The following is a 25,918-nucleotide window of genomic DNA, read 5'->3' on the forward strand; positions in this document are numbered from 1 at the left end:
GATCTTTAACTTTAAAAAAAAAATGCCAAACAATTTTCCAAAGTTGTTGTGCCATAATACAGTCCCACCACCATTTTAGTTCTACAACCTTGTCAGAATTTGATGTTAGACAGCTCTTTAATTTTAGCCATTGCTGAGGTACAGTAGCATCTTGTTATGTTTTCATTTGCATTTTCCTAATTACTAATTTTTCTAATGAAATGTTGAGCATCTTTTCATTGTACTTATTGGACATCTGTATGACTTCTTGGGTGAATTATCCACAACCTTTGTTTTGTTATTAGTTTTCTAATTGAGTTACAAGAGCTCTTTACATATTCTAGTAACAAATCCTTTGTTAGATATATACTTTGCTAGTATGTTTTCCCAGTGTGTAGCCTGCCTTTTCATTCTTCGTAATGGTATTTTTTGAATAGCAAAAGTTTACAATTTCAATGAGTTCAAATTAACAATTTTCTTTTATGACTCATGCTTATAGTGACATATTTATTTAGTGACAAGATCACAAAATTTTGATTCTACTAGTTCTATAGTTTCAGTTTTTAAATTTAGGCCTTCAACCCATTTTGAACTAATTTGGGTCATGGTCCATGTTTTCCCATATTCTTTTTTTTTCATTTATTGAAAAGATTATTCTTTGCCCTAGTGAATTGCCCTGCCGTAATTGACCACATATGTGTGGCTCTTTACTTGACTCTATAGTCTTTCAAGTTAGTCTATCTTTATACTGTAAGAGTAATCCCCAGGGAAAGGGGAGGTTCCAGGTTCCAAGGGAAGGATGGAGCTGGGCAGGGAGGTGAAGATAGAAAAGAATGGGGAGGGCCTCCCCTGGTGGCACAGTGGTTGAGCACTGAGTTGCGAGGCTGCTCTGCAGTGCCAGTTCCATCCCCAGCCACCAGCAAGGGTCCCACCAAAAAAAAAAAAGAAAGAAAAGAATGGGAAGACTAAAAAGAAGCAGAGGAAGGAAGAAGTAGGAAACAGAAAAAAGACCTGAAGGAGCCACATGGAGCAGAGAAGAAGCTGCCCTTGCTTCTTGGCCTTGTATTTGTACCAGGGACTTGGGGAACATGGAAGAAGACACTTGAAAGAGACAGAGATGTGGGTGAAAGACCTGTGGGGAGTTGACACTGGCAGTTTTTATCTTGATTTGGATTTTGTTCTTTTCCTTCCAGACTTGCCTAGTCCCTCTGTCCCTTTCCTGTGGTTCCCTACCAGAGAAGATGGCTTAGTCTTGTGCAAGCTTTTAAGCCTCAGCAGTTCCATTTTGGGCCAACCCTGTTTGGCTGGCATTTACCCACAAGGGAATGGGTAACTTCGGGTATTTAATCAGAAATTATTTTTTCTTAAAGATTTATTTTAGGGCCTCCCCTGGTGGCGCAGCGGTTGAGCGCTGGGCTGCGAAGCTGCCCGCAGCTTCTGTAGCGCCGGTTCGATCCCTGGCCACGGGCGAGGGTCCCACATGGCGCACAGACCTCTCCTGCCGCCCGCTGCTCCCCTCAGCAGTGTACTTCGTCAGTCTGGCTGTTCTGTTCCCCACTCTGGCTCTGGTGAATTCTCTTACCCTCCCGCGCTTCTGACTGTATCCAGTGCTTGATAAATAAATAAATAAATCTTTTTAAAAAAATATTTATTTTATTTATACAAGAGCTGGGGAGCTGGGGTACAGGTCAGATGTGCAGGAGGGTGAGAGGATTCACCACAGACAGAGTGGGGAACAGAACAGGCAGACTGATGAAATACACTGCTGAGGGGAGCAACAGGCAAGACAGGAGAGGTCTGCTCGCCATGTGGGCTGCTCCAAGGCTGGCGGGGATCGAACCAGCAAGAGGCCACAGACAGCTTCACAGCACTGCGCTCTAACCGCCTGTGCCACCAGGGAGGCCCCTAATTGGAAACTATTTACCTATATTCTTTCTCTTCTCTTTTTTGCACACTAATTGTTGCACACTAATTGTGTTAAAGTTATTTTCTATTGAAGATCTTATGCCCTAGAATATATTTTGCCTTGATGTGGTAGATGTAAAACCCATTTACAGCAGGCAGGTTTGGGGGTACTGGAGTGCCCTTCATCCTGCCTTGTAACAATACCAGTACCATTATCTTGATTACTATAGCTTTATAGTAAGTCTTAAAGTTAGATAGTTTAAATCCTCCAACTTGTGTTCATTTTCAAAGTCATTTTGATCATTGTAGGTACCAATTTATGAATACAGTTGTTTTACTTTACGTGAATTGCCATAATAAATTGCCACAAAATTTGATGGCTTAAAGCAACAGAAATTTATTCTCTCACAGTCCTAGAGGACAGAGGTAGGAAACTAAGGCACCAGCAAGTCCACATTTCATCTAATATTAAGAGGCTCTTAGCATTCCTTGACTTATGGCATCATAATTCCAATCTGCCTCCATCTTCACATGACTTCATTGTGTCTTATGCACCCAAAGTCATCTTCTCCTCACTTTTTTTTAATAGCATTTTTTAATAGATTTATTTATTTATTTATACAAGCACTGGGTATAGTCAGAAGTGTGGGAGGGTGAGAGAATTCACCAGAGCCAGAGCGGGGAACAGAACAGACAGACGCACGATATACACTGCTGAGCGGAGCAGCGGGCAGCAGGAGGGGTCTGCGTGCCATGTGGGACCCTCGCCGGCAGCCAGGAATCGAACCAGCGCTGCAGAGGCTGCGTGAGGCCCTTCTCCTCACTCTTATAAGGACACAAATACCAATACCAAGAACCAGAAGGGCAGTTCAGCGAACAAGGAGAAGGTGGGCTCAATAACAAGAAATGCAAGGGTAGATGAGCAAACAAGGAAAGGGTGGAAAAATAAAAGAATACCCATCACTAGATTTAGAGCCCACCCTAAATACAGGATGATTTCATCTCAAGATCCTTAACTATTACATCTACAAAGATTATTTTCCAGGGCCTCCCTGGTGGCGCAAGGGGTTAAGCACTGCACTATGAAGCAATCCACAGCCTCTGCAGCACGAGTTTGATCTCGGGCCGGCCAGAAAGAAACCCACATGGCGAAGCAGACCTCTCCTGTCTTGCCCACTGCTCCCCTCTGCAGTATATTTCAGCCCGTCTGCCTGTTCTGTTCCCCACTGTCACTGGTGAATCCTCTCACCCTCTGTATCTCTGGCCTGTACCCCAGCTCTTGTATGCATAAACAAATAAATCTGTAAAAAAAAAAAAAAAAAAGATTATTTTCCAAAATAAGGTTATATGCTGAGGTTGCAGGGGACATGATTGTGGGTGATTGCAGGAGGGCTTATTCAACCCATTATGATGGTGTAACTCAGTTTAGGTTCTTTCTCTCAGTATGTTTTATAGTATTCAGCATATAGTTCTTACACATATTTTGTAAAATTTATCCCTAAAAATATTCATGGTTTCAGATGTTACATTTTTAAAACTTTAATTCCCAATTAATCATTGCTATTCTATAAATACAATTGATTTATATATTAATCTTACATACTACAAACTTGTTAAATTCACTTTAATAGTTTTGGTAACTTTTAAGTGGATTCCTTATAATTTTATAGGTATGTTATATTACCTGTGAATAAAAGATAGCTTTGCATCTTCATTTCCAATCTATATTCCTTTTTCTTGCATTCTCACATTGGTCTCTCACACAGACCCTCCAGTACAATGTTGAATAAAAGGCGTTATTCCCTATTTGTTGAGTAATTATTATTTTCCTGTTACTTTCCTTTATATGCTTGGACATAGTTTCTTTTTATTCTTTAAGCTTATTTTTAATAGTTACATTGAAGTCTTTAGCTGTTATTTTTGAAAGCTGAGCTCATTCAGAATTCAATTCCATTGATTAATTTTTTCCCTGAGCCTGGGTCACACTTTTCTAATTCTTTTTCCATATGTCTCACAGCATCTGATTAAAAACTGTACAGTTTGGATGATATGTTCTAGCAACTCTGAATTCTGTTTTATTTTTCTAATGGGCTACTGATTATTTTTCATGACTTCCCTGTACTTAAACTGCAGAGTCTGGCTCCCCAAAAGTATACTGCCATTGATGGCTCTGTTCAGTATTTTTATTCTTATCTATATTTTATTCTGGCATTAAAGTATCATCCCTGTAATCTGTAGTTTAGCAGTCAGCCAACGATTTGGGCACAGGTTGCTCATACCCATAAAGCTTTGCCTCTGCCAATCGGTCTGTGTGTTACTTGGTGAATATATTTAAAGTTACATCAAATTTTTGATTTTTACTTTTTTACCAGACTCTCATGGATCTCTGTCATACAGGTAGGTAGTTTCTCAGTCAATCAGGGTTATGTGGAGAGCTTATCTTCGCCCTTCTATGTCTTTCTTATTTTCAGGATTAAATTTCTAGCAGGCCCATCACTTACATCAACAGGCATTGCAATCTCAGGTTAGGAAAACTATGGATTATCTCCATTCATTACCAAGCAAGTTTGCCAGTTTTACTTAGCAAAGCTGTGAGAGTCCACCCTCTGTCCCAAATCAGGTCCACTTCCTTTGGCAGAAAAGCTGCCAGTTTTGATGGTCAGCCACACACTGTAAAATTACATTTCTTGTCATGTGGGCTGAGGTTATGGAGGTAGGGACAGGTGGGAGCAGCACCAGGAAGGAGTTCACTCCATAGTACTTACCCCAAACATTGCCAAATTTTTAAGAATAATAGCTTCTCAGTTTGTTCCTGCCTTTATTGAACCAGTGGCCTAAAAGATTTGCTTTTGTTAATTCTATCTAGTTTCATTCTTGTTTTGTTTTGTTTTGCTTTTAAAGAGAGAGAGAGACAGAGAGAAACATGAGGGCCTCCCTGCTGGCCTAGGGGTTAAGTCTCAGCATTACACCATCATGGCTTGAGTACGATCCTTGGCCAGGGAGCTAAATCACATATGGCGCAGCAGACCTCTCCTCTCTCACTGGCTGCTCCCCTCAGCAGTGTATTTCAGTAAATCCACCTGCTCTGCTCTGCAATCTGTCTCTGGTGAATCCTCTTACCCCCCGCACCTCTGGCCTACACCTCAGTTCTTCTATGCAATAAATAAATAAAATCTTTTTTATTTTTAAAGATTTATTTATTTATTTATATAAGCACTGGGTACAGTCAGAAGCACAGGAGGGTGAGAGAATTCACCAGAGCCAGAGCGGGGAGCAGAGCAGGCAGAAGAACCGAAGTGCACTGCTGAGGGGAGCAGCGGACAGCAGGAGAGGTCTGTGTGCCATGCGGGACCCTCCTCCGGTGGCCGGGGAGCAGCCAGGGATCGAACTGGCGCTGCAGAGGCTACGGGCAGCTTCGCAACCCAGCGTTCAACCACTGCGCCACCGGGGAGGCCCATCCTAAATAAAATCTTAACAGAAAAAAAAAAAACAAAGAGGAAAAACTACAGACCTCTTCATGATACCATAAATGGAAGCCCTCTTGATTCTAGTTTCCTATTTTAAAAATTGTTCCAATTTCTCTTTTTCAATTCTTTAACTGTTCATCATGAAGCCAGTCTCCTTTAATCCCCTTCAGTTCTCTGAATATACTGTGAATTGTGACTACTACCTCCAATATCCAGGTCAATTTCTATTGAGTAGGTTTTTTTTTTTTAAAGATTTATTTATTTATGCATATAAGAGCTGGGGTACAGGCCAGAGATGTGGGGTTGGGGGGAGGGTGAGAGGATCCACCAGAGACAGAATGGGGAACAGAACAGGCAGACTGACTGAAATACACTGCTGAGGGGAGCAGCAGCGAGGCAGGAGAGGTCTGCTTCACCAAGTGGGTTGCTCCCTGGCCAGCCGGGAGGCCCCTTGAGTAGGTTTCTATGACTGCTCCTCACTCCCCACCCAAGTAATGGGTCATTCCTTCCTATTTCTTTGTATATCTAGTAATTTTTGTTTGAATACTTGACATTCTATCTATTAAACATAGTGACTCTGGGTTCTACTGTCCTTTTCCTTATTGGGCTTTTCCCCAACTTATCTGCACTTAAACTGTAGATTTTTGCTTCTCCTGCAATGTGTAACAAATGATATCTCTGTAATTTTTGCAGCAGCTTTTTTAGTCTAATCCCTTCAGGTCTATTGTATAATCTGATGACTGGCCAGTAATTTGGCCATAAATTACACTCAAATTTGGGGACTGTTCTTGCTGTGCTTCCTTTGCTTCTGATCATTACTCCCTAATTTTTGAGTCATACACTCTCCCCTAACATCTCAAGTCAATAAAGCTTCAGATTTCTGCTATACAAGGGGTGGGGAATGTACTTAGTTAAAGGCAACAAACTCACAGAGCTTGCCAAATGTAGGTTCTAACTTTCAAAGACAGAACTCTGCCTCTCTGACCTCTGCCAGCTTTTTCACTGGGCCCTCTCGAGTCTTCCCTATGAAGGTATACTTTAGAGGTACAGCCAAGAATTTTAGAAGAATTTATGGTAAGAATATAGTTTCACTCTTCTGTGATTTTCTTATTTTTAGGGTCCCCCCCCCTCACCTTACATTTCCAGATAATTTTTCTGTCCTGAACTCTGTTCTTTGCCATCATTAAGAGAGTAAGGTTGATTTTTTTCTTTTTTTTTAAGATTTATTTTTTATTTATACAATAGCTGCAGTACAGGCCAGAGGCGCGGGAGGGTAAGAGGATTCACCAGAGACAGAGTGGGGAGCAGAACAGGCAGACAGACCAAAAGCACTGCTGAGGAGAGCATGCTGCACCATGTGGGAATCTCCCTGGCCGGCCAGGAGTCGAACCTGCGCTGCAGAGGCTGCGGACAGCTTCACAGCGCTGTGCTCAACCCGCTGTGCCACCAGGGAGGCCCAGGTTGATGTTTTCTGCTGTCACTATCTTCCTATGTGGACATTAGTGATTGTCGGTAGGCAAAAAAAATTTAAAAGCTGTAAACTCACAATTTTTATCACTTCTAGTTGCCATTTTTCAAAAGTAAACTTTTCTAGCTTCTGTCTGCTTTTGGATTCTTTCCAGTTTCTTTAAATAAATTTTTTACATATTTTATAATTATTATCTGTGGGAAGATTCAGGAGACCACTTTATTCTGCCACCATTACTGGAAATTCCCCCTGTGGGATGGATTTTAAAATATTAAGGATCTAATATTTGTGAAGCTAAAATGGATCTGGGGCTTAGGGAACAGAATCTATGATGACTCCCATGTTTCTAGCTTGAGTGAGGGACCAACCAAAGGGAAGTCAACTAAAAGAGACTACAAAGTAGCAGTTTTAAAGAAATAACAAACAAGTTATTTTTTAAACATATTGAATGTGAAGCACAACAAAGACCCAGACTTGGAATGAAGTTGCCAAAGACAGTAGCTGAAGCCATGAAGCAAATGAGCTTGCCCTAAAAAAGCATATAAGTAAAAGAAAGGAAACATAGACTCAAAGATAGAATACTGAGGAATGTCAGTGTTGAAGCTATAAACGACATGAAATGACCCATAAAATTAAGAAAGAATGGTCAGAAAGAAAGAACTAGGAAAATGTGTTATAACAAGAAAGGGGCAATTGCAATTAATATGAAAAAATTAGAGGAAAGAAGTTCAGTCACATAAGGACTCAAGAGAATACCCTGCATGTGGCAAGGGAAACATGAAAATCAAATTCTACAGTGTTGGGGTTTAATACAAGTGAGTGGCAAGAAAGTATACACTATCCTTGAAATATCTAGGTGGAAAGGAAGAGTAAATAGAGTAGTGAAGAGTAAATAGAGATACAAGGGGACAAAAATTTTTGACATAGTTGGAAGGAGTGAATTTGAACAATAAGCACCATGTTCTCAGACTGAAAAGGCAGTAGCAGAGTTTAGGCTCTTGTACAAACATTCAGGAGAGCATCTGGACCCAATATGGGGAAGACTATCAGTGAAAGCTTCCTAGAAGAAATTGACAATGTCTGGCCCCAATCAAAAATCACCAGACATGCAAATAAGCAGGAAAATAAATCCTGTAATGAGGAAAAAATCAATTAAAACTGTTTCAGAAATAAAATGGATGCCAGAACTGGTAGAAAAGGATATTAAAATAATTATAATGATCATAGTCCATATATTCTAGAAGCTATAAGAAAGACTTTCTGTATTAAATATCTGGAAGATATTTTTTTAAAAACACCCAAATCAAGCTTCTGGTTATAGATGTTGTAATGTGTAAGATGAAAAATACACTGTAGAGACTTAATGGCAGATTAGGCAATGGAAAATCAAAAAATAGTAAACTTGGAGATATATCAGTAGAAACTGTTCAAAATGAAACAGGGAAAAGGCTGAAAAGAAATGAACAAAACATCAGCAAACTGAGAACAAATATGAGTGGTAAAAACACTCATAACTAGAATTCTCAAAGGAAAGGGAGAATAGAAAAATATTTGAAGAAATGTAATGGCAAATAATATCCAAATTTGATGAAAACTATAAATCCACATTCAAACCTAGATTTGAGAAATTCAAAAAGCTCTATGCGGGCCTCCCTGGTGGTGCAAGGGGTTAAGCAACCCGCAGCCTCTGCAGCACGAGTTCGATCCCCGGCCCTATAGGGAGCAACCCACATGGCTCAGCAGACCTCTCCTGCTCGCCTGCTGCTCCCCTCAGCAGTGTGTTTCAGTCAGTCTGCCTGTTCTGTTCCCCACTCTGTCTCTGGTGGATCCTCTCATGCCCCTTCCCTGCCCCACATCTCTGGCCTGTACCCCAGCTCTTGTATGCATAAATAAATAAATCTTTAAAAAAAAAAAAAGCTCTATGCACAAAAAAAAATTTTTTTTAAAAAGAAAACCTACACTAAAGAATAGCAATCAAATTACTTAAGATAAGACAAAGAGAAAATCTTAAAAGTAGTCAGAGAAAAAGGGCACATTATGTAAAGGGACAAATAAAAAATAACAGATTTCTCAACAGAAACAATGTATCCTACAAAACATTGCCATAATATATGTAACATACTGAAAGACAGAAAAAAAAAGGATCATGCCAAATCAGATTTAAACAGTGAAAAAATTGTTCAAAGGTGAAGGAAAAGTGAAGACTTTTCAGACTGGGGATTCCATACTCTCAGATGGTAAGGGAGAAACCAGGCAGGATCTGGGTCCCTGGAACCTTGGACTAGGTAGATTTGGTCAGCCAGGACCTATCAAATGAAATACATAAAATCCAAATTGAAGAAATGAAATAATAAAATGTTGAGCAGAAATCAGTAAAATGGTAAAAGTAAAAATGAATGAAACTAAATATGGTCTTGAGAAAATCTAGCTAGTCTGACTAAGGGGGAGGGTGGGAGAAGGAAAGGGAGTAGAAGAGTTTGGAAAAGAAGGTAGAAGAAGGAGGGGAGAGAGAGAATGAATGAATGAGAAATAACACAAATTACCAATATCAGTAATGAGACAGTATGTAATATCATATAAATTCTACAGATATTAAAAGGACAATAAGGGAATGTTGTAAACAACTTTATGCACTTTATCTGACTACTGGGATAAAATGTACAAATTCCTTGAAAGGCACAATCTGCCAAAGTTTACTCAAGAAGAGCTATTATAGATAACCTAAACAGCTACATTACCATGTAAATTGAATTTGTAATTTAAACTTTCCTACAAAGAATTTCCTACAAATTGCTTAAATGGAGTTCATAATAAACATTTAACAAATAGTACCAATTTTACACAAACTCTTTCAGAAAATTAAGAACAGTAAAAACTTCTCAATTCATTCCATAAAGCCAGCATTACAAATGAGAGAAAGAGAGAACATGAGAACTGTAGGTCAGTATCCCTTATGAACACAGATGCAATGATTCACAACAAAATTTTAGTAAATCAAATATAACTATATAAAAAGAAAAATATATCACAACCAAGTGAGGGTCACCCCAGGAATGCAAGGTTGGTTTAACATTCAAAGTCAACTAAGATAGTCACTGTATAACACACTAAAAACAAAAACCCATGTGATCATCTCAATAGACGTAAAGAAAAGCATTTGAAGGATTTTCTAATACAAATTCATATCAAACTAGGACTAGAAAATAACTTCCTCCACCTGATAAAAAAAAATTCTCAAAAACCTATAGCTAACATCATAATCAATGATGAAAAACTGAATGATTTGCTCCTAAGATCAAGAACATGACAAAGATGTACACCTTCATTACTCTATTCAATATTGTAGTGGAGGTTGTAGCCAGTACAATAAAGGCAAGAAAAATAAAGACACCCAGATTGGAAAAGAAGTAAAATGGTTTTTATCACAGATAAAATTATATAGCTACATGTAAAAAATTTACCAGGATTAATAAGTGGATTTTGCAAGCTTTTAGGATACAAGATTAGTATACAAAAAGCAACTGTATTTCTATACACTAGCAATAAACCAAACTGAATTGAGGTTTTTCTGTTTTGTTTTTGTGTAACATTCGTTTATAGTGGTAACATTCATTTATGACATTGCATAGGTTCCAAGGTTACATTTTTTTCACTACACACACCAAATGTCCAGTCACTACCCACCATTATCCTGTGACCCCATCAAACCATTCCCTCCCCCTTCCTTCTCTTCTGGTAACCACCATTCCACTAACAGAGTCTATGGGTTTATTTCTGCAAAACTGAATTTTAAGAATACCAAGTATAATATCATCAAAAATAAGACATATCTAAGGATAAATTGACAAAAGATGTGCAAGACCCATAAACTGAAAACTCCAACACATTACTTGGAGAAATGAAAGGTGATTAATAAATAAATGGGAAAATATACTGTATTCATGGATCAGCACTCACTATTATTATTAGGCTATCAGTTTTCTCCAAATTATCTACATATTGATCCCAACATAATCCCAATAAAAGTTCCAGAAAGCTATGTAAAAAGAAATTGACAGAATGATTCTAGAATTTACATGGAAATCTAAAGGGCCTACAACAGCTAAAACAATCCTGATAACAAAAATCAAAGGTATAAAACTCATATTATTTGAATTAAAGACTTATTACAAAGCTATAGTTATGAGGAGCATATGGTGTTGATGTCAATATAGACAAATAAATCAATGGAACCAAATAGAGTCCAGAAATAGATTCATAAACATATGGTCAACTAATTTTCAGTAATCACAAAAAGCAATTCAGTGAAGAAAGGAAGGAAAAAAATATGGTGCCACCACAACTGTATAGTCATCTGCCAAAACCAAAATGAAACAAAACTCTTCCATTCATAGTTCCTACCATGTACAAAAAGGTTCTAGACCAAAATATAAAATCTAAAACTGTAAGACTTTTTAAGATTTTTTTATTTATGCAACTAGAGCTGGGACACAGGCCAGAGATATGGGGGGTGAGAAGATCCACCAGTGGGGATCAGAACAGGCAAATTGACTGAAATACACTGCTGAGGGGAGCAGCAGGCGAGACAGGAGATGTCTGCCTCACCATGTGGGTTTCTCCCTGGCCTTCTGGGAATTGAACTCGAGCTGCAGAGGCAGCGGAATGCTTCATAGTGTGGTGCTTAATCCCTTGCGCCACCAGGGAGGCCCTAAAACTGTAAGACTTTTAGAAGAAACTTCAGAAAAGAATCTTTCTTAGACATAACATCAAAAACATCCATTAAAAATGTTGATAAGCTGGGGCCTCCCCGGTGGCGCAGTGGTTGAGCGCTGGGTTGCGAAGCTGCCGGCGACCTCTGCGGCGCCGGTTCGATCCCCGGCTGCTCCCCGACCACCTGAGGAGGGTCCCACATGGCGCGCAGACCTCTCCTGCCGCCCGCTGCTCCCCTCAGCAGTGTACTTCGGTCCTTCTGCCTGCTCTGCTCCCCGCTCTGGCTCTGGTGAATTCTCTCACCCTCCCGCGCTTCTGACTGTACCCAGTGCATGTATAAACAAAACAAACAAACAAACAAATAAATAAATAAAACATGCCTCTATTTAAAAAAAAAAAAAAAAATGTTGATAAGCTGGACATCAGCAAAAATATTTGCTCTTTGAAAGGCACTGTTAAGACTGAAAGAGAATATTTGCAAATCACATACTTGATAAATGACTTATATGCAAAGAATATATATATTCATTTTTAAATGGGGAAAAATATGGAAACTCTTTGCAAAAAAAATGGGTGGCAAATAAACACATGAGAAACTTTATATACCTATTACAATGTCTAAAATTAAAAAAAGATTCCCCATGCCAGTGTTGGTGAGTGTGGAGCAACAGGGGCTATCAGATATCCAACATACATACAATGTAAAATAGTACAACCACTTTGGAAAACAATTTGACAGTTTTTAAAAAAAAAATAAATATACACACCTACAATATGACCCAGTCAATCCATTCCCAAGTATTTACCAAAGAGAAATTAAAACATATGCCCTTAGACAGACTTATACACAAATGTTCTTAGCAGCTTTATCTGTATTAGGCCAAGCTCTAGAAACAATCCAAACTTCTATTCTCAGGTAAATGGAGTAACAAATTAAAATATATCCATACAGGGCCTCCCCGGTGGCGCAGCGGTTGAGCGCTGGGTGGCGAAACTGCGCGCGGCCTCTGCGGCGCCGGTTCGATCCCCGGCTGCTCCCCGGCCACCAGAGGAGGGTCCCACATGGCGTGCAGACCTCTCCTGCCGCCCGCTGCTCCCCTCAGCAGTGTACTTCGGACCTTCTGCCTGCTCTGCTCCCCGCTCTGGCTCTGGTGAATTCTCTCACCCTCCCGCGCTTCTGACTGTACCCAGTGCATGTAAAAACAAACAAACAAACAAACCAGCAAACAAATAAATAAAGCATGCCTCTATAAAAAAAAAAAATAAATAAATAAAATAAAATAAAATATATCCATACAACATATTATTTATTCATCAGTTTAAAGGACTCAACTACTAACACTGTGACTAGAATAAACAGGAAAACATTATGCTAAGTGGAAGAAGCCAGACCACACAAGAAGCCACAGCTTGCCTGGTTCCATTTATAGAAAAGTCCAGAAAAGGCAAATTTATAGAGATAGCAGATTGGTACATGCCTTGAACGGAGGGTGGAAGGGAAGATGGCACACAGCAACTTTTGGGCAAATGGGCACAGGGAATTTTGGCAATGTTAACAAACTGGATTGTGGTAATGATGTATAATTCCACACATTTCCTAAAATCTCTGAATTGTATGCTTAAAAAAAAGTGAGTTTTTATGGCATATAAAGTTTTTAAAAAGAAAGCGTATAGAATAAATTATTTCATTTATTTAAAAATGCTGGAAAATCTGTAATAACCTTAAGTAGGTCAATGGTTACTTGGGATAAGGAAGGAGTGTTAAGGACTGATTACAAAGGAGTACAAGGAAAGTTCTGGGGTAACGGATATGTTCATTGCCTTTTTTGCAGTTATGATTTTATGGTATATACGTATGCAAAACTAATCCAGTTGTACACTTAAACATGTACAGTTTATGATATGTTGATTATAGTTTTATTTTTTTTTTCATGGTTCTGGAGGATTGAAGATTATACTTTTAAAAAGTTGTTTTTAAAAAGTATGGCTGGAGGGCCTCCCTGGTGGCACAGAGGTTAAAGTCTCAGCATTATCAAGCTATCACAGCAACATGAATTCCATCCCTGGCCAGAGAGATAATAATCCACATGATGCAGCAGACCTCTCCTGTCTTACCTGCCTCTCCCCTCAGCAGTATATTTCAGTAGATCTGCCTGTTCTGCTCCCCACTCTGCCTCTGGGGAATCCTCTCACACCCTGCACCTCTGGCCTAGACCCCAGTTCTTGTATACATAAATAAATAAAAATAAATCTTTTTTTAAGATTTAAATTTATAGAGGGGGTACAGTCAGAAGCGCAGGAGGGTGAGAGAATTCACCAGAGCCAGAGCAGGGAACAGAACAGGCAGACTGACGAAATACACTACTGAGGGGAGCAGTGGGCGCGGCAGGAGGGGTCTGTCGCACCATGTGGGACCATCGCCGGCAGCTGGGGATTGAACCGGCGCTGCAGAGGCTGCAGGTAGCTTCGCAGCCCAGCGCTCAACCGCTGCACCACCAGGGGAGGTCCAAAAAATAAATCTTTAAAAAAAAAAGTGAGTATATGTAGAGTTCAGAATAGCACATGGCACATAACAGCACACTCAGTAAGCATTAGGTATTGCTGCTAGCATCATCACCATTATTATTAAAGTTATCTCTACATGGATATTTCACTTAATTTGCTTGTTGAGCTTCCTGAGTTCTTTAGCTCCTTGTAGCCAATGAATTTCTCCACTCTATCCTAGCAGTCCTCTACCATAGCTACACCCTAGATCTGATAATAACCAGAACTTAGTCTACCTCCAAAATCTTAAATTCAAATATCCCATACTCTACTATCTTCAATTCTTTCAAGACTCACATTGACCCGTTCCTCCAATATCCACTTCCCATTGTGGAAACCTCTAAATACCAAGTTCCTCTACATCTTACCAGTCAGCCCCCACCCCCCATCTTAGTCTCTGTCCTACCTTCTTATACTCTCTCTCTTTCATCCAGTCTCCTGAGAAAAACCTCAATTTCCATGCCCCAATTTCCTTCTATGCAAAATTGGTAAAATTCCAATCCTGGATGAATCAAACTAGCAGCCTTTTGTTGACAGGGCTGCTGAGACCTACTGAGGAGAACCTCACATCTGGTAAGATTAGTACCACTCATAAATTCATGGTCTCCATATTCAAAGCTACCAGCAATCTTTCCATTTCCTCACCTAATCCTCTCCTCCTTACCCTTCACAATAGCTGTTTCAGAAAACCTTACTACTTTCTTAAACCTCTGATTTTCCTGCCTACTATCCTCACTCCATCTACCTCTGCTTGTACCCTCAGTAAGTGACCTATGTCACTTCAGAGAAAAACAGAGTAAGACTAGAACTACCACAATTTTCTTCTACCAAACCTATAAATCTACCTTATATCTTCCCATTTCTTCCTTCCTATCACAATGAAGGAGACATCTGTTCTCCTGCTTAAGGTTACTCTTACAGGCTGAAGACTAACCTACATGTCTATAATGCAGTGATTCTTAAAGTGTGTTTCCCAGATCACCAGCATCAGCACTCTCCAGGTACTTGTTGCAAAAGCAAATCCTCAGGCTCGACCCTAGACCCACTGAATCAGACACTAGGGAGCTGAGGGCCCAGCAATTTGTTTTTTTTGTTTGTTTTTGTTTTTGTTTTTTTTTTTGTTTGTTTGTTTGTTTTAAAGATTTATTTACTTATTTTTATACAAGCACTGGATACAGTCAGAAGCGCGGGAGGGTGAGAGAATTCACCGGAGCTAGAGTGGGGAACAGAGCAGGCAGACTGACGAAATACACTGCTGAGGGGAGCAGCGGGAGCGGCAGGAGAGGTCTGCATGCCATGTGGGACCCTCACCATGGAACCAGCGCATGTGGGACCCTCGCCATGGAACCGGCGCTGCGGAGGCTGCAGACAGCTTTGCAGCCCAGTGCTCACCGCTGCGCCACGGGGAGACCCCCAGCAATTTGTTTTTAACAAGGCTTCTAAGTTGTTCTGATGTATGCTAAAGTCTGAGGAACAAAGCTCTAAAGAATTACCTGCTCTTTAGCCCTTTCCTCAATCTTCAACCTCTTCGGTCTAGTAAAAGGTTCCATTACCTAAGAGCCTCCTATTTGATTTCCCCGTTTAAAGTCTTGCCCTTCTCCAAACTATTCACCACACAGGAACATACCTGATGACGTTATTCCCTGCTTAAAATTCTATAATGACTTCCCACTAATCTTAAAATAATGACCTCAGGGCCTCCTGCTGGCACAAGAGATTAAGCCTCAGCACTAGCAAACTATCACCAGCCACTGCAGCATAAGTTCGATCTCCAGGCCAGGGAGCATTAAACCACATGGCGCAGCAGTAGATCCTTCTGTTCTGCTCCCCACTCTGTCTCTGGTGAATCCTCTCACCACCACCCCTCCCCGCACCTCTGGCCTATTTTGTATGCATAAATAAATAAAAAAAATCATTAAAATAAATCTTTAATGACTTCAAGATTCTGCACACCTCTCAAGTCTCTTCTTTCATGACTAGATCTCTTACAAGATCTCTCTCAATTTCATATTGCCATACTTTAGTGTACCCAACAAATGCTGAAATTGTTATTCCCTCTGCCTGAAATACTCTTTGCCTATTTCTTTTCTTAACTCCTTTATGTATTTCAAATCTCAGCTTAAACTTTCCTTACTTAGGATATCCTAAGCTTACCCTTTATTTTCAGCTAGGTTCCTGTTAGATACTCATATAGCACTCTGCCATCTATTCTTTCATAACTTACATCAAACCTATAGTTATTATAAATGTAATGTCTATTTTATTTGCTAGAGTATAAGACCTCTGTAAGACCTATTATTATAAATATTACTATAATATTCTTAGTACCTAGCTTAGTATAGTATCACATAATTGCTGAATGACTAAGCCTTCGCATAGACTGTGCCTCTGTCCAGCATGTTTTCACTGCCTTTAGCCCCATAGTGAAATCCTACATATCCTTCAAGAAATAAGTTAAAAATCTCTGTAAAGTGGACCTCCCCGGCGCAGTGGTTGAGCGCTGGGTTGCAAAGCTGCCCGCAGCCTCTGCAGCACTGGTTGGATCCCCAGCTGCTCCCCAGCCACCGGGGGAGGGTCCCACATGGCGCGCAGATTTCTCCTGCTGCCTGCTGCTCCCCTCAGCAGTGTACTTCAGTCCTTCTGCCTGTTCTGCTCCCCGCTCTGGCTCTGGTGAATTCTCTCACCCTCCTGCGCTTCTGACTGTACCCAGTGCTTGTATAAATAAATAAATAAACAAACAAATAAATAAATAAAATCTCTGTAAAGTATTCTCTGTACACACACAACAATTGCCTGTTAAAGCAGATCACTTTTCCTTTTGTGTTTCTACTGTATTGTGTACATAAACTTACTAATTCAATAATTATGCACTATTATAAATACCTCTTCATGTCTGAGTCTCCACTAAATTGTAAAGTCCCTGAGGACATGAACCATGTCTTGTTCATCTTTGTGTTTCTTGTGTTAAAACTTACCTGAAACTGATAATAGGTGTCCATAAACATTTAAGGACATATAAAAACTAATACTGTATCTCTAATATTGCAGTGAAAGGGCTTTTTGTAATATTAAATCTGGATTCTGATTCTGGGTTTGCTGTACATCATGCATATGATCAAACTGTTTAACCTCTTTGGACCTCAGTTCCCTCACTAGTAAAATGGGACTAATAATACCTACTTGCAAATATTGCTATGAAAACTAGACAAAATGACACAGTACAACGATTAGCACACACAATGCCTGGCAGGTAGCATAGCAGCCTCCCCACACTGGTTTTAATTTGATAGAAACAACTAGGACAAAACAAATACAAAAATAAGTCATGGCAATCATACAGTGAGTCATTCCTTTTAATCATTTGCCCAGGAAGATCAACATAATAAGCAGACCAAACTCTACTGGTGGTATCTCCCTTGACATACAAAGCTTGGAGTGAATTCACACCCATGACCTCTTGGCTAACAGCCACATCCAGCTCCCTAGCCCAGCAGATGAAGTCTTAATATGTAATATCAGGCATGGTTACTGCAGACTGGATTAGGAACTACCTCATAAGTAATGTGTTTACAGACAGGAGACTGGGGAGGTGGAGGAGAACTTGACTACAACCACATCAATCAAATGTTTTGCAATCTGGCACAAAACATTTCAGAAGATTAGTGGAGACCACCCACACAAATGTACTTACCTGTAGTCAAGAACCAGCTTAGACTAGACAATGAGAAGCTTTTTGCTTTTACCAAAATAATGGCCAGATTTGCATGGAGTGAACATCTCTAAAAACAAATTACCATTTTACATCTGGGCTGCACCCTCTAAGATGACTCCAAGCAACTTTATATACATATTCCTCAGTCCATGGGTGTTACACACAAGCACTAGCTTCACTGCTCATGTGTGCAAAATGTAAAAGCATTTGCTCCTTATTCATAATACACTTACCTCTGCTGAGTCATTGGTATTCAGATCACTTAGTTCCTTGGAGTCATTCATTTCAGAATGCTGCGCCGGTATAGGGGTAACTACTTCACTGGGACTCTCTCTCTTCTGAAGCTTCCTGATTAAATTCTGCCAGTCATCTGAAGATACAGCAGGCCTGGATGGAGTTCTGGGTGGACTCAGCCTCTTCCACGATGCCCTGCTCCAACCAAGCCCCAGAATATGTGGTACATCATCTTCAGGTGGAATGTCCAAATCATCTGCAGTTTGGATTTTTTTAAAAAACACCAGCATGGAATTGGAAGAGTCTGTCCTAAAAGTCCGGCAGCTCTGGGGAATGCTGCAGTCTGCCTGAATACACATCCCTTCTAACCACCAAAAGGCGTGGCAGGCAGAGTCCTGGCAGCAGGCAGCCCAACATGACTGGAGAGAGGGGGTTCCTTCGAGAAGCTGGAGGTGATTTTCTCCTCCAGATCTCAGGCCAACTCCAAATTGTGTCTTTGCCTGCTGGCACCTGCTCTCACTGGCATCTAAAAACAAGAATAAAAATATTTTAAGATGAAATAAAAACAGAGACTACTGCTCTGTAAAGAGCCCTGAACACTAACAGTCGAGGCTATTTTGAAGACTGTTTTTTAAGAGGGTGGGAAAGCTGTCGAGTAAGTGGAACAGAAGAAGCAAAAGAGTGTTTTTTGGCTCAGATATTGTAGCTTGTAGAAGTACTATTCCACATTCATTGTTGATTCTCTTTCTCAATGAGTCCCTTCCACATAGACCTTTTTTATACAGAACTCCCGTTCATAAAACAGAAAGAACAAAACAAAAGAGCTCTTCTAGTGAAAAAGTGAGGAGGGGCTAGGGATTGGGGGGGGGTGGGGGAGAGAAGAATCCTACCACTTGTCCTCCCAATTATGTCCTAGAAATTTCTCAGGATAGCATGAGGACTGTGGGACCAGAAGAGCAGGTAGCTAAATAAGCTGGAATATTTCCAACGCTGAACTGAAAGCAACACAAACCGAGTACTCTTGACTTCCTACAAGTTACAGATTCATCTGTTTTCTAACCAACTGAATGCCAAAGTCAGGTGGTCTTATATATGGTATCAGCCAAAATAGTAATCTAGCTTACTAAAAATTTTAATCTGAGGCTGGAATGAATTTATTAACATCAGCATAAGAAATAAAGGAATATAAGTACAACAGACCTACTATGGCTAACCTAGATATTATGGTCCAAAATTCTAGCTAATACTGCTATGAATAAACTTTTGGGCTCAGGAGTTATTTCAAGCACAACACTGATTTTCCTGAAATACTATCTCACTTCTGTTTTCTTAGCTAAAGTCAACAGGACCTCCCTGGTGGTGCAAGGGGTTAAGTCTCAGCACTACAAAGCTATCAGCAGCCACTATGGCATGAGTTCAACCCCCAGCTAGGGAGCTAACCCATATAGCACAGCAGACCTCCACTGTCTCCCTGCTGCTCCCCTCAGTAGAGTATTTCAGTAGATCCACCTGTTCTGATCTCCACTCTGTTTCTGGTGAATCCTTGCACCACCACCACACCACCTCCCTGCCCCCACACACATACACCCCTGGCCTACACTCTAGCTCTTGCATAAATAAATAAATAAATACATAAATAAATAAATAAGGTCAACACAAGTTCCAAATGAAAATGGTTATACAGACTTCATTTTAAGGAATTAATTACATAGATGTCTATAACCAACTGTGGTCAGGGTTCTACAGGGCCACACCAAGGTGAAGCAAGAGAAGTGCACTAGGTGCAAAATTTAAGGAGATACTCACTTCTACAGATACAGAAGTACAATGTTGGTTTACCTGATCTTAAGAGTTGAGTACTTCCTTTAAATTTCATGCCTGAGGTGACCTGTTCTTCACCTGAGCTCTGGTTCTGGGGTTGTAAAATACATTTTAGAATTACATATAGAAAATATGCAGTAGAATCAAAGCACCAAAGAAATGAATGACCATACCTGCATGTACACATAACCAACAAAGGCTCTGGTGAGACTAGAGAAACAGTCTGAAAATCACAAAAAAAAAAAACCTGACTCCAAGGAAATACTTAGTGTTTGACTGAACATTAATTTATGCATGTGTAGGTAAGGGAAAAGGAATTCAGCACAAGGGAAATTAGATAATATTTTGAACTGAATGAAAATGAAAAAGCACTTCAAACTTTGTGAGATACAGTTATAAAAATGTTTAGAGGAACAATAGCTTTAAATGCTTATTTCTTTAAAGAAGACAAGTCTAAAACTCAGTGATTTTAAGACACATACAGGAGAATGCCCTGCAATGACAGAGGCAGAGATTGCAATGATTCAGCAGCTAGTCAAGAAAACACCATAAGGGGCCTCCCTGGTGGCTCAAGGGGTTAAGTCTCAGCACTATGAAGCTATCCACAGCCATTGCAGTATGAGTTTCTATTCCCTGCCAGGGAGGTGACCCACATGGTGCAGCAGACCTCTCCTGACTTGCCCGCTGCTCCCCTCAGCAGTGTATTTCAGCCAATCCACCTGTTCTGTTCCCCACTCTGTCTCCGGTGAATCATCTGGCCTGTACCATAGTTCCTGTGTGCATAAATAAATAAATCTTAAAAAAAAAAAAAAAGAAACCACCATGAATTGATATTGACCACCAGATGCTAGGAAGAGTCAAAGAAGGATTCTACTCAAAATCTCAAAAGGAATCAACCCTGCCCACACCTTGGTTTTAGACTTCTAGTCGCCAGAATTATTGACTTACGCAAGATTCTCTGCCCTTGTGTGGTATGAATCTGGGAGTTCAGGAGACAGGCAGCTCCAACACTACCAAAAGCCTAAATCAAAGGATCTCCAGCATTTGGGGATGTAGGTAAGGCCTTTACCCAGATTGACTAGAGATAATGGTAAGCCATTCAGTGGACATGTACAGGGAGGTGATGTTGGAACACTATAGGAATCTGGCATTTGGGGGGCTTATGTATTCCAAACCAAAATTAATCATCCAACTGGAACAAAGGCGAAGGACTTGATGGAGGTGTAAGAAGTTCCACCAAATGCCTCTGCATCTTTGGTTTAAAACAAAGATGTCAGCCCTAAAGCAAAATACTCCTGAAGGATTAGCTCCGTAATGGTGAACAAAAAAATGTCATGACTGATACAGATTAAAAGGACAGAAGCTCTAAAAAGAAGCAGTACTATAATGTGGAAAACTCTTCAAATATAATACCTCTCTTATTAATTACCAAAGAAATTATATTAGTGGAAAATCTCATAAATGTAAAGTGTGGAATAGCCTTTAAGAGCTGCTCATCTCTTTTCAATCATAGAATTCACATAAGCAAGTAACCTTTTAGATGATAGATGTATTAATATGAGAAATTGTTCAAGAAGCACTCAACAAGTATTAATCATCAGATAATTCATTTTAGAGAGACACCCTGTAAATGCAATAAATGTGGCTTTCAGAAAAAATCCTACCCTTTTAAGTCATCAGAGAATTTATACCAGTCAGAAACTCTACAAATGTAAAGACTGTGGGAAAGTCTTTTTTCAGGAGGCAGGTCTTACTCACCATAGAGAATACATAGTGGAGAGAAGCCCTTTAAATATAATGAATATAGTAAAGCTTTCAGGGATAACTCAACGTATTGGAACATCAAAAAATCCACAGGAGGGCCTCCCTGGTGGTGCAGGAGATAAAGACACAGCACTATCAACCAATAAAAAACACAACAAAATCAATGATCTACACTTTCAACATAAAAGCTAGAAAAAGAAGAGTAAATTATACCCAAAATAACTAAAGAAAGGAAAAGATAATGGTAAGAGTAACCAATGAAACAGCAAAGAGAAAAAAACAGCCAATACAGAAAATCAATGAAACCAAAATCTGGTTATTTGAAAAATCAATAAAATTGATAAATCTCTAGTCATATTGATGACAGAAAAAAGGACAATAGTCACAAATTAACAATATCAAAAATGAAAAAAGGAATACGACTACTGGTTCAGTAAACGAGGGTAAGAAAACTATGGCCCAAGGGCCAACTCCAACTGTTGCCTATTACTGTAAATAAAGTTTTATTGGAATATAGTCACACCCATTTATTTATGTATTCTCTCTGGCTGTTATTGCTCTATAATGGCAGAATTTAGAAGTTGGAAGAGAGTTAAGGCCTGCAAAGTCTGGCCCTTTAAGAAAGTCTGCCAATTCTCTAAAAGAATATGCCCCAGTTTGACTACTTACTATGAGTAGAGTCCAAATTTATATGTAATTTTTTAAAGATTGATAAGTTGCAAATCATTTTAATTTTAAGATTTATTTATTTATGCATACAAGAGCTGGGGTACAACAGGCACAGATGCAGGGGATGAGAGGATTTACCAGAGACAGAGTGGGGAACAGAACAGGCAGATTGACTGAAATACACTGCTGAGGGGAGCAGCAGGCCAGACAGGAGAGGTCTGCCTCACCATGTGGGTTGGTTGCTCCCTGGCCCTGTGTGGGAGTTGGGAGGGGATCGAAGTGCTGCAGAGACTGCAGATTGCTTCATTGCACGGTGCTTAACCCCTTGAGCTACCAGGGAGGCCCTAATTTTGACTTTTATAGAGATGCAAATTATTTCTGTCTGATAGAGCAGACAACTTCAAAGGTTTTCCCTATAGTTTCATACTTAACTTACAAACTTATTTTCCCTATAAGTTTTAAACTTAACTTACAAACTTATTTCATCCCTCTTTTCCTGACTCTTCCCATAAATCTATGTTCCTCAAAAGCAGGTTAACCATCCCCTAGTTCCTTCATTCATGAATTAAATAAATCTCTGACATGTTTCCTTTGTATTTGTGAGATGAATGTCTTCAAGTATTGGAATTCATACTTTGAAACACACAGAAGGTTCACATTTTCACTTACAGAGGCCACAAAACACAGAATTACCAAATTTCAGGGAAAGAAGTTTTTTCAAAACATTTAATTTAGAGATTCCCTGGTGGCACAGGAGCTGTCAAGCTATCACCAGCCACTTTAGCATGAGTCCAATGCCAAGCCAGGGAGCTAATCTACATGGTGCACAGACCTCTCCTGTCTCATATGCTACTCCCCTCAGCAGTGTATTTCAGAAGATCTGCCTGTTCTGCTCTCACCTCTGTTTCTGGTGAATCCTCTCATAGCCGGCACCTCTGGGCTATAACCCAGTTCTTGTATGCAAGAATAAATAAAATATTTAAAAAAAAAAAAACATTTAAACAGAAAAGAACTTAGTGTGTAGCCCTTGAAAGACTTCCCAAATCTAGCAGTGGCCTGCAAAGTTCTATTTGGAATGGCCTCAATCTCTCTAGACTCATCTTTCACTTTTGAGACTTTGATCTATGTGCTCAAATCATATTGGTCTTCTCTCAGTTTTTAAAAATAACTTTACTCTCTTCTCCCACAGGATAAGTAAAAGTAAAACATGGGTGAGATTACTCAGCAAGAAAGGGAGAAGAGAAGAAGTGTAGGATTCATCTTCATGTCTCTCCTTATCCAGCTTGGATAATATTATTAGCACCTTTATGTGTGGGGAAATAGCAGTTGTGGATGAATTTAACTGTCCTGAGAATAAATGGGAAAAAAATCCCCCACAGCACAGATAGGTCCCACTGTATATAAATGATCTCTTCATTCTCATCAGCACTGGCTGTCCTGCACGTCCCTACTTTCATGTACTTTTCCCAATTTCTCAGAGTAGCCATTTCAGATCTTCTCCATTTTTTTTTTTTGAAAATTCAGGTGCCCTTACCTCACAGTTAGTTAATATCTTTATCTCCATATTCATTCATCTATACAACAAATAATAGCAGGAATCTGTTTCATGCAGGCATTGTCCAGATAATGCTTATATATAGATGGGGAGATAGAATCAAACAAACACAATAAAAAAAGCAGGATTAGAAACCAATGTAAGTGCTCTGAAGGAAAGAAATTCAGCCTTGATAAAGGTACATAAATTTTTAATTTATTGAACAAATATTATTACATATGTGACAAGATATTAAAGATATTCACTATATGTTGTTTGAAATACATCTATTAATAGAGAATTGGTTAAATAAAAAGGACCCATACGGTTGTTGGGATAAATAAGGTCACTCTATATGGTGTTCACATGGAAGGGAAAAGGGGAGAATACAATGATAATGCATGTATATGTATAGACTGTTTTAGAAGAATAGTCAGGAAACTGGCATGGTTGCCTTTAGGAAGGAAAACTAGATAGCTGGCAGACTCAAAGAGACCTGTTTGCTCAGTAAATATCCTTTTCATATATTTTGAATTTGTACAATGTACATGCATTATCTTTTTAAAAATAAATTTAAAAAATTTAAATAAACAAAAATTTCAATGGCTTGTCAAAGTTCTTAGATGAAGACCAAAACCTTTAACATAACCTAATAAGATCTTGTATGATCAGGCCCTATCTACCTTTCTGGCCCTATCTACCTTTCTGGCCCCACCTTGTACTGTGATCTCCCTCCTTCACTAAGTTCCAACTCACTAATCTTTTTTTTTTATTATTTAATTTAATTTAATGATAGCACATTTTTTTTTGTTTTTTTAAAACATTTTATTTTATATAATTCTTACATCATTCAACAAGCAACTATAAACCAGAGACACATTATGGGGGAGGGTGGCGGGGAGAGGAAGGATTAGGGTCAAAATAAGGGGGGGTGCAATTGTATGGGGAATATAACCAAAATCAAAATGCATACTGATCTTCTTTTGTTTCTTCAATGAACCATGCTCCCTCCCCTTATGGGGCTTTGCACAAGCTGCCCTCTCTTGGAAGTTTCTTGCCTCCCTTCTTTATTTAGTTAACTCCTCAAATAAGGTCTCAGTTCATCCAACCTCTAGAAAATCCTCTAGGCTAAATCAGATCTCTCTAATTATACATTCTTTTGGACCATGTCACCCCTTTCCTTCAAAGCAAAGTTAATACTTACAAAGTTACCTTTCTTTGTGTGAGCATTGGCTCAATATTTTCCCCCACTACACTAGAAGCTCAAGATGATAGGACCATGTTTGGTTTTTTTCCTCTCACCACTATATATCCAGATCTAGCACGAGATTTAGTACATTACATGGTAGATGCTCAAAAAATATTTTTGAATAAAAGCACAAATAAATGCATGTGTGCATGTGCATGAAGTATTAACAGCACAAATGAACTGTCAGGAAATCAGGTGGTCAGGTATCAGGTGGATCATACTTAAAACACCCAGGCTAATGACAAGACTTTGGGGGTTTTTTTAAAAGATTTATTTATTTATACAAGAACTAGGGTACAGGCCAGAGGCACGGAAGGGTGAGAGAATTTACCAGAGACAGAGCGGGAAGCAGGGCAGGCAGACAGACCAAAAACACTGCTGAGGGGAGCAGTGGACGCAACAGGAGAGGTCTACTGCGCCATTTGGGTATCTCCCTGGCCGGCTGGGAATCGAACCCGAGCTGCAGAGGTTGCAGACAGCTTCACAGCGCGTGCTCAACCCGCTGTACCACCAGGGAAGTCCCTAATGACAAGACTTTGAAAAGAGATAAGGTCACAATAATGAGCGGGAAGGGGGGATGACAATTGGTAGATGAGTAATGATAAGAGCTAGGCAATGGCAGCTGTCTCAGAGAGTGTAAGTTTTTACATGGAAGTGGAGGAGTAATGTTCAAAAAGTGACAGTAAGGAGTTCTAAGGACATCCAGCACAATCTCCAAAGTAAAGGTAACCGAGATCTGGAAGAATGCACAACCATTGCCTGCAGCACAAAGGGAAAAAGCATCCTCTCCAAGAGAAAGCTAGGTCTCAGGGTAGTCTCTCATTCTAATGTCTTAACTAACAAGTTGGGAAGGAGGGTATGG

At 39.7% G+C, this 25,918-nt stretch overlaps 1 protein-coding gene across 1 annotated transcript in view; it reads right to left on the minus strand.

Moving 5' to 3' along the window:
* Positions 1-25,918, minus strand: part of KIAA0319L (KIAA0319 like) — a gene marked incomplete at its 3' end in the record, with an annotated part of 94,775 nt that overhangs the window by 45,073 nt on the left and 23,784 nt on the right. The window contains exon 3 of the mRNA XM_084242742.1: positions 18,019-18,545. Coding sequence (XP_084098868.1) covers positions 18,019-18,545 — 527 coding nt within the window. The remainder of the gene's footprint in view (positions 1-18,018; positions 18,546-25,918) is intronic.

Source organism: Talpa europaea, assembly GCF_964194135.1.
Source record: "Talpa europaea genome assembly, chromosome: 9".
In the NCBI taxonomy this organism is placed as follows: Eukaryota; Metazoa; Chordata; class Mammalia; order Eulipotyphla; family Talpidae; genus Talpa; species Talpa europaea.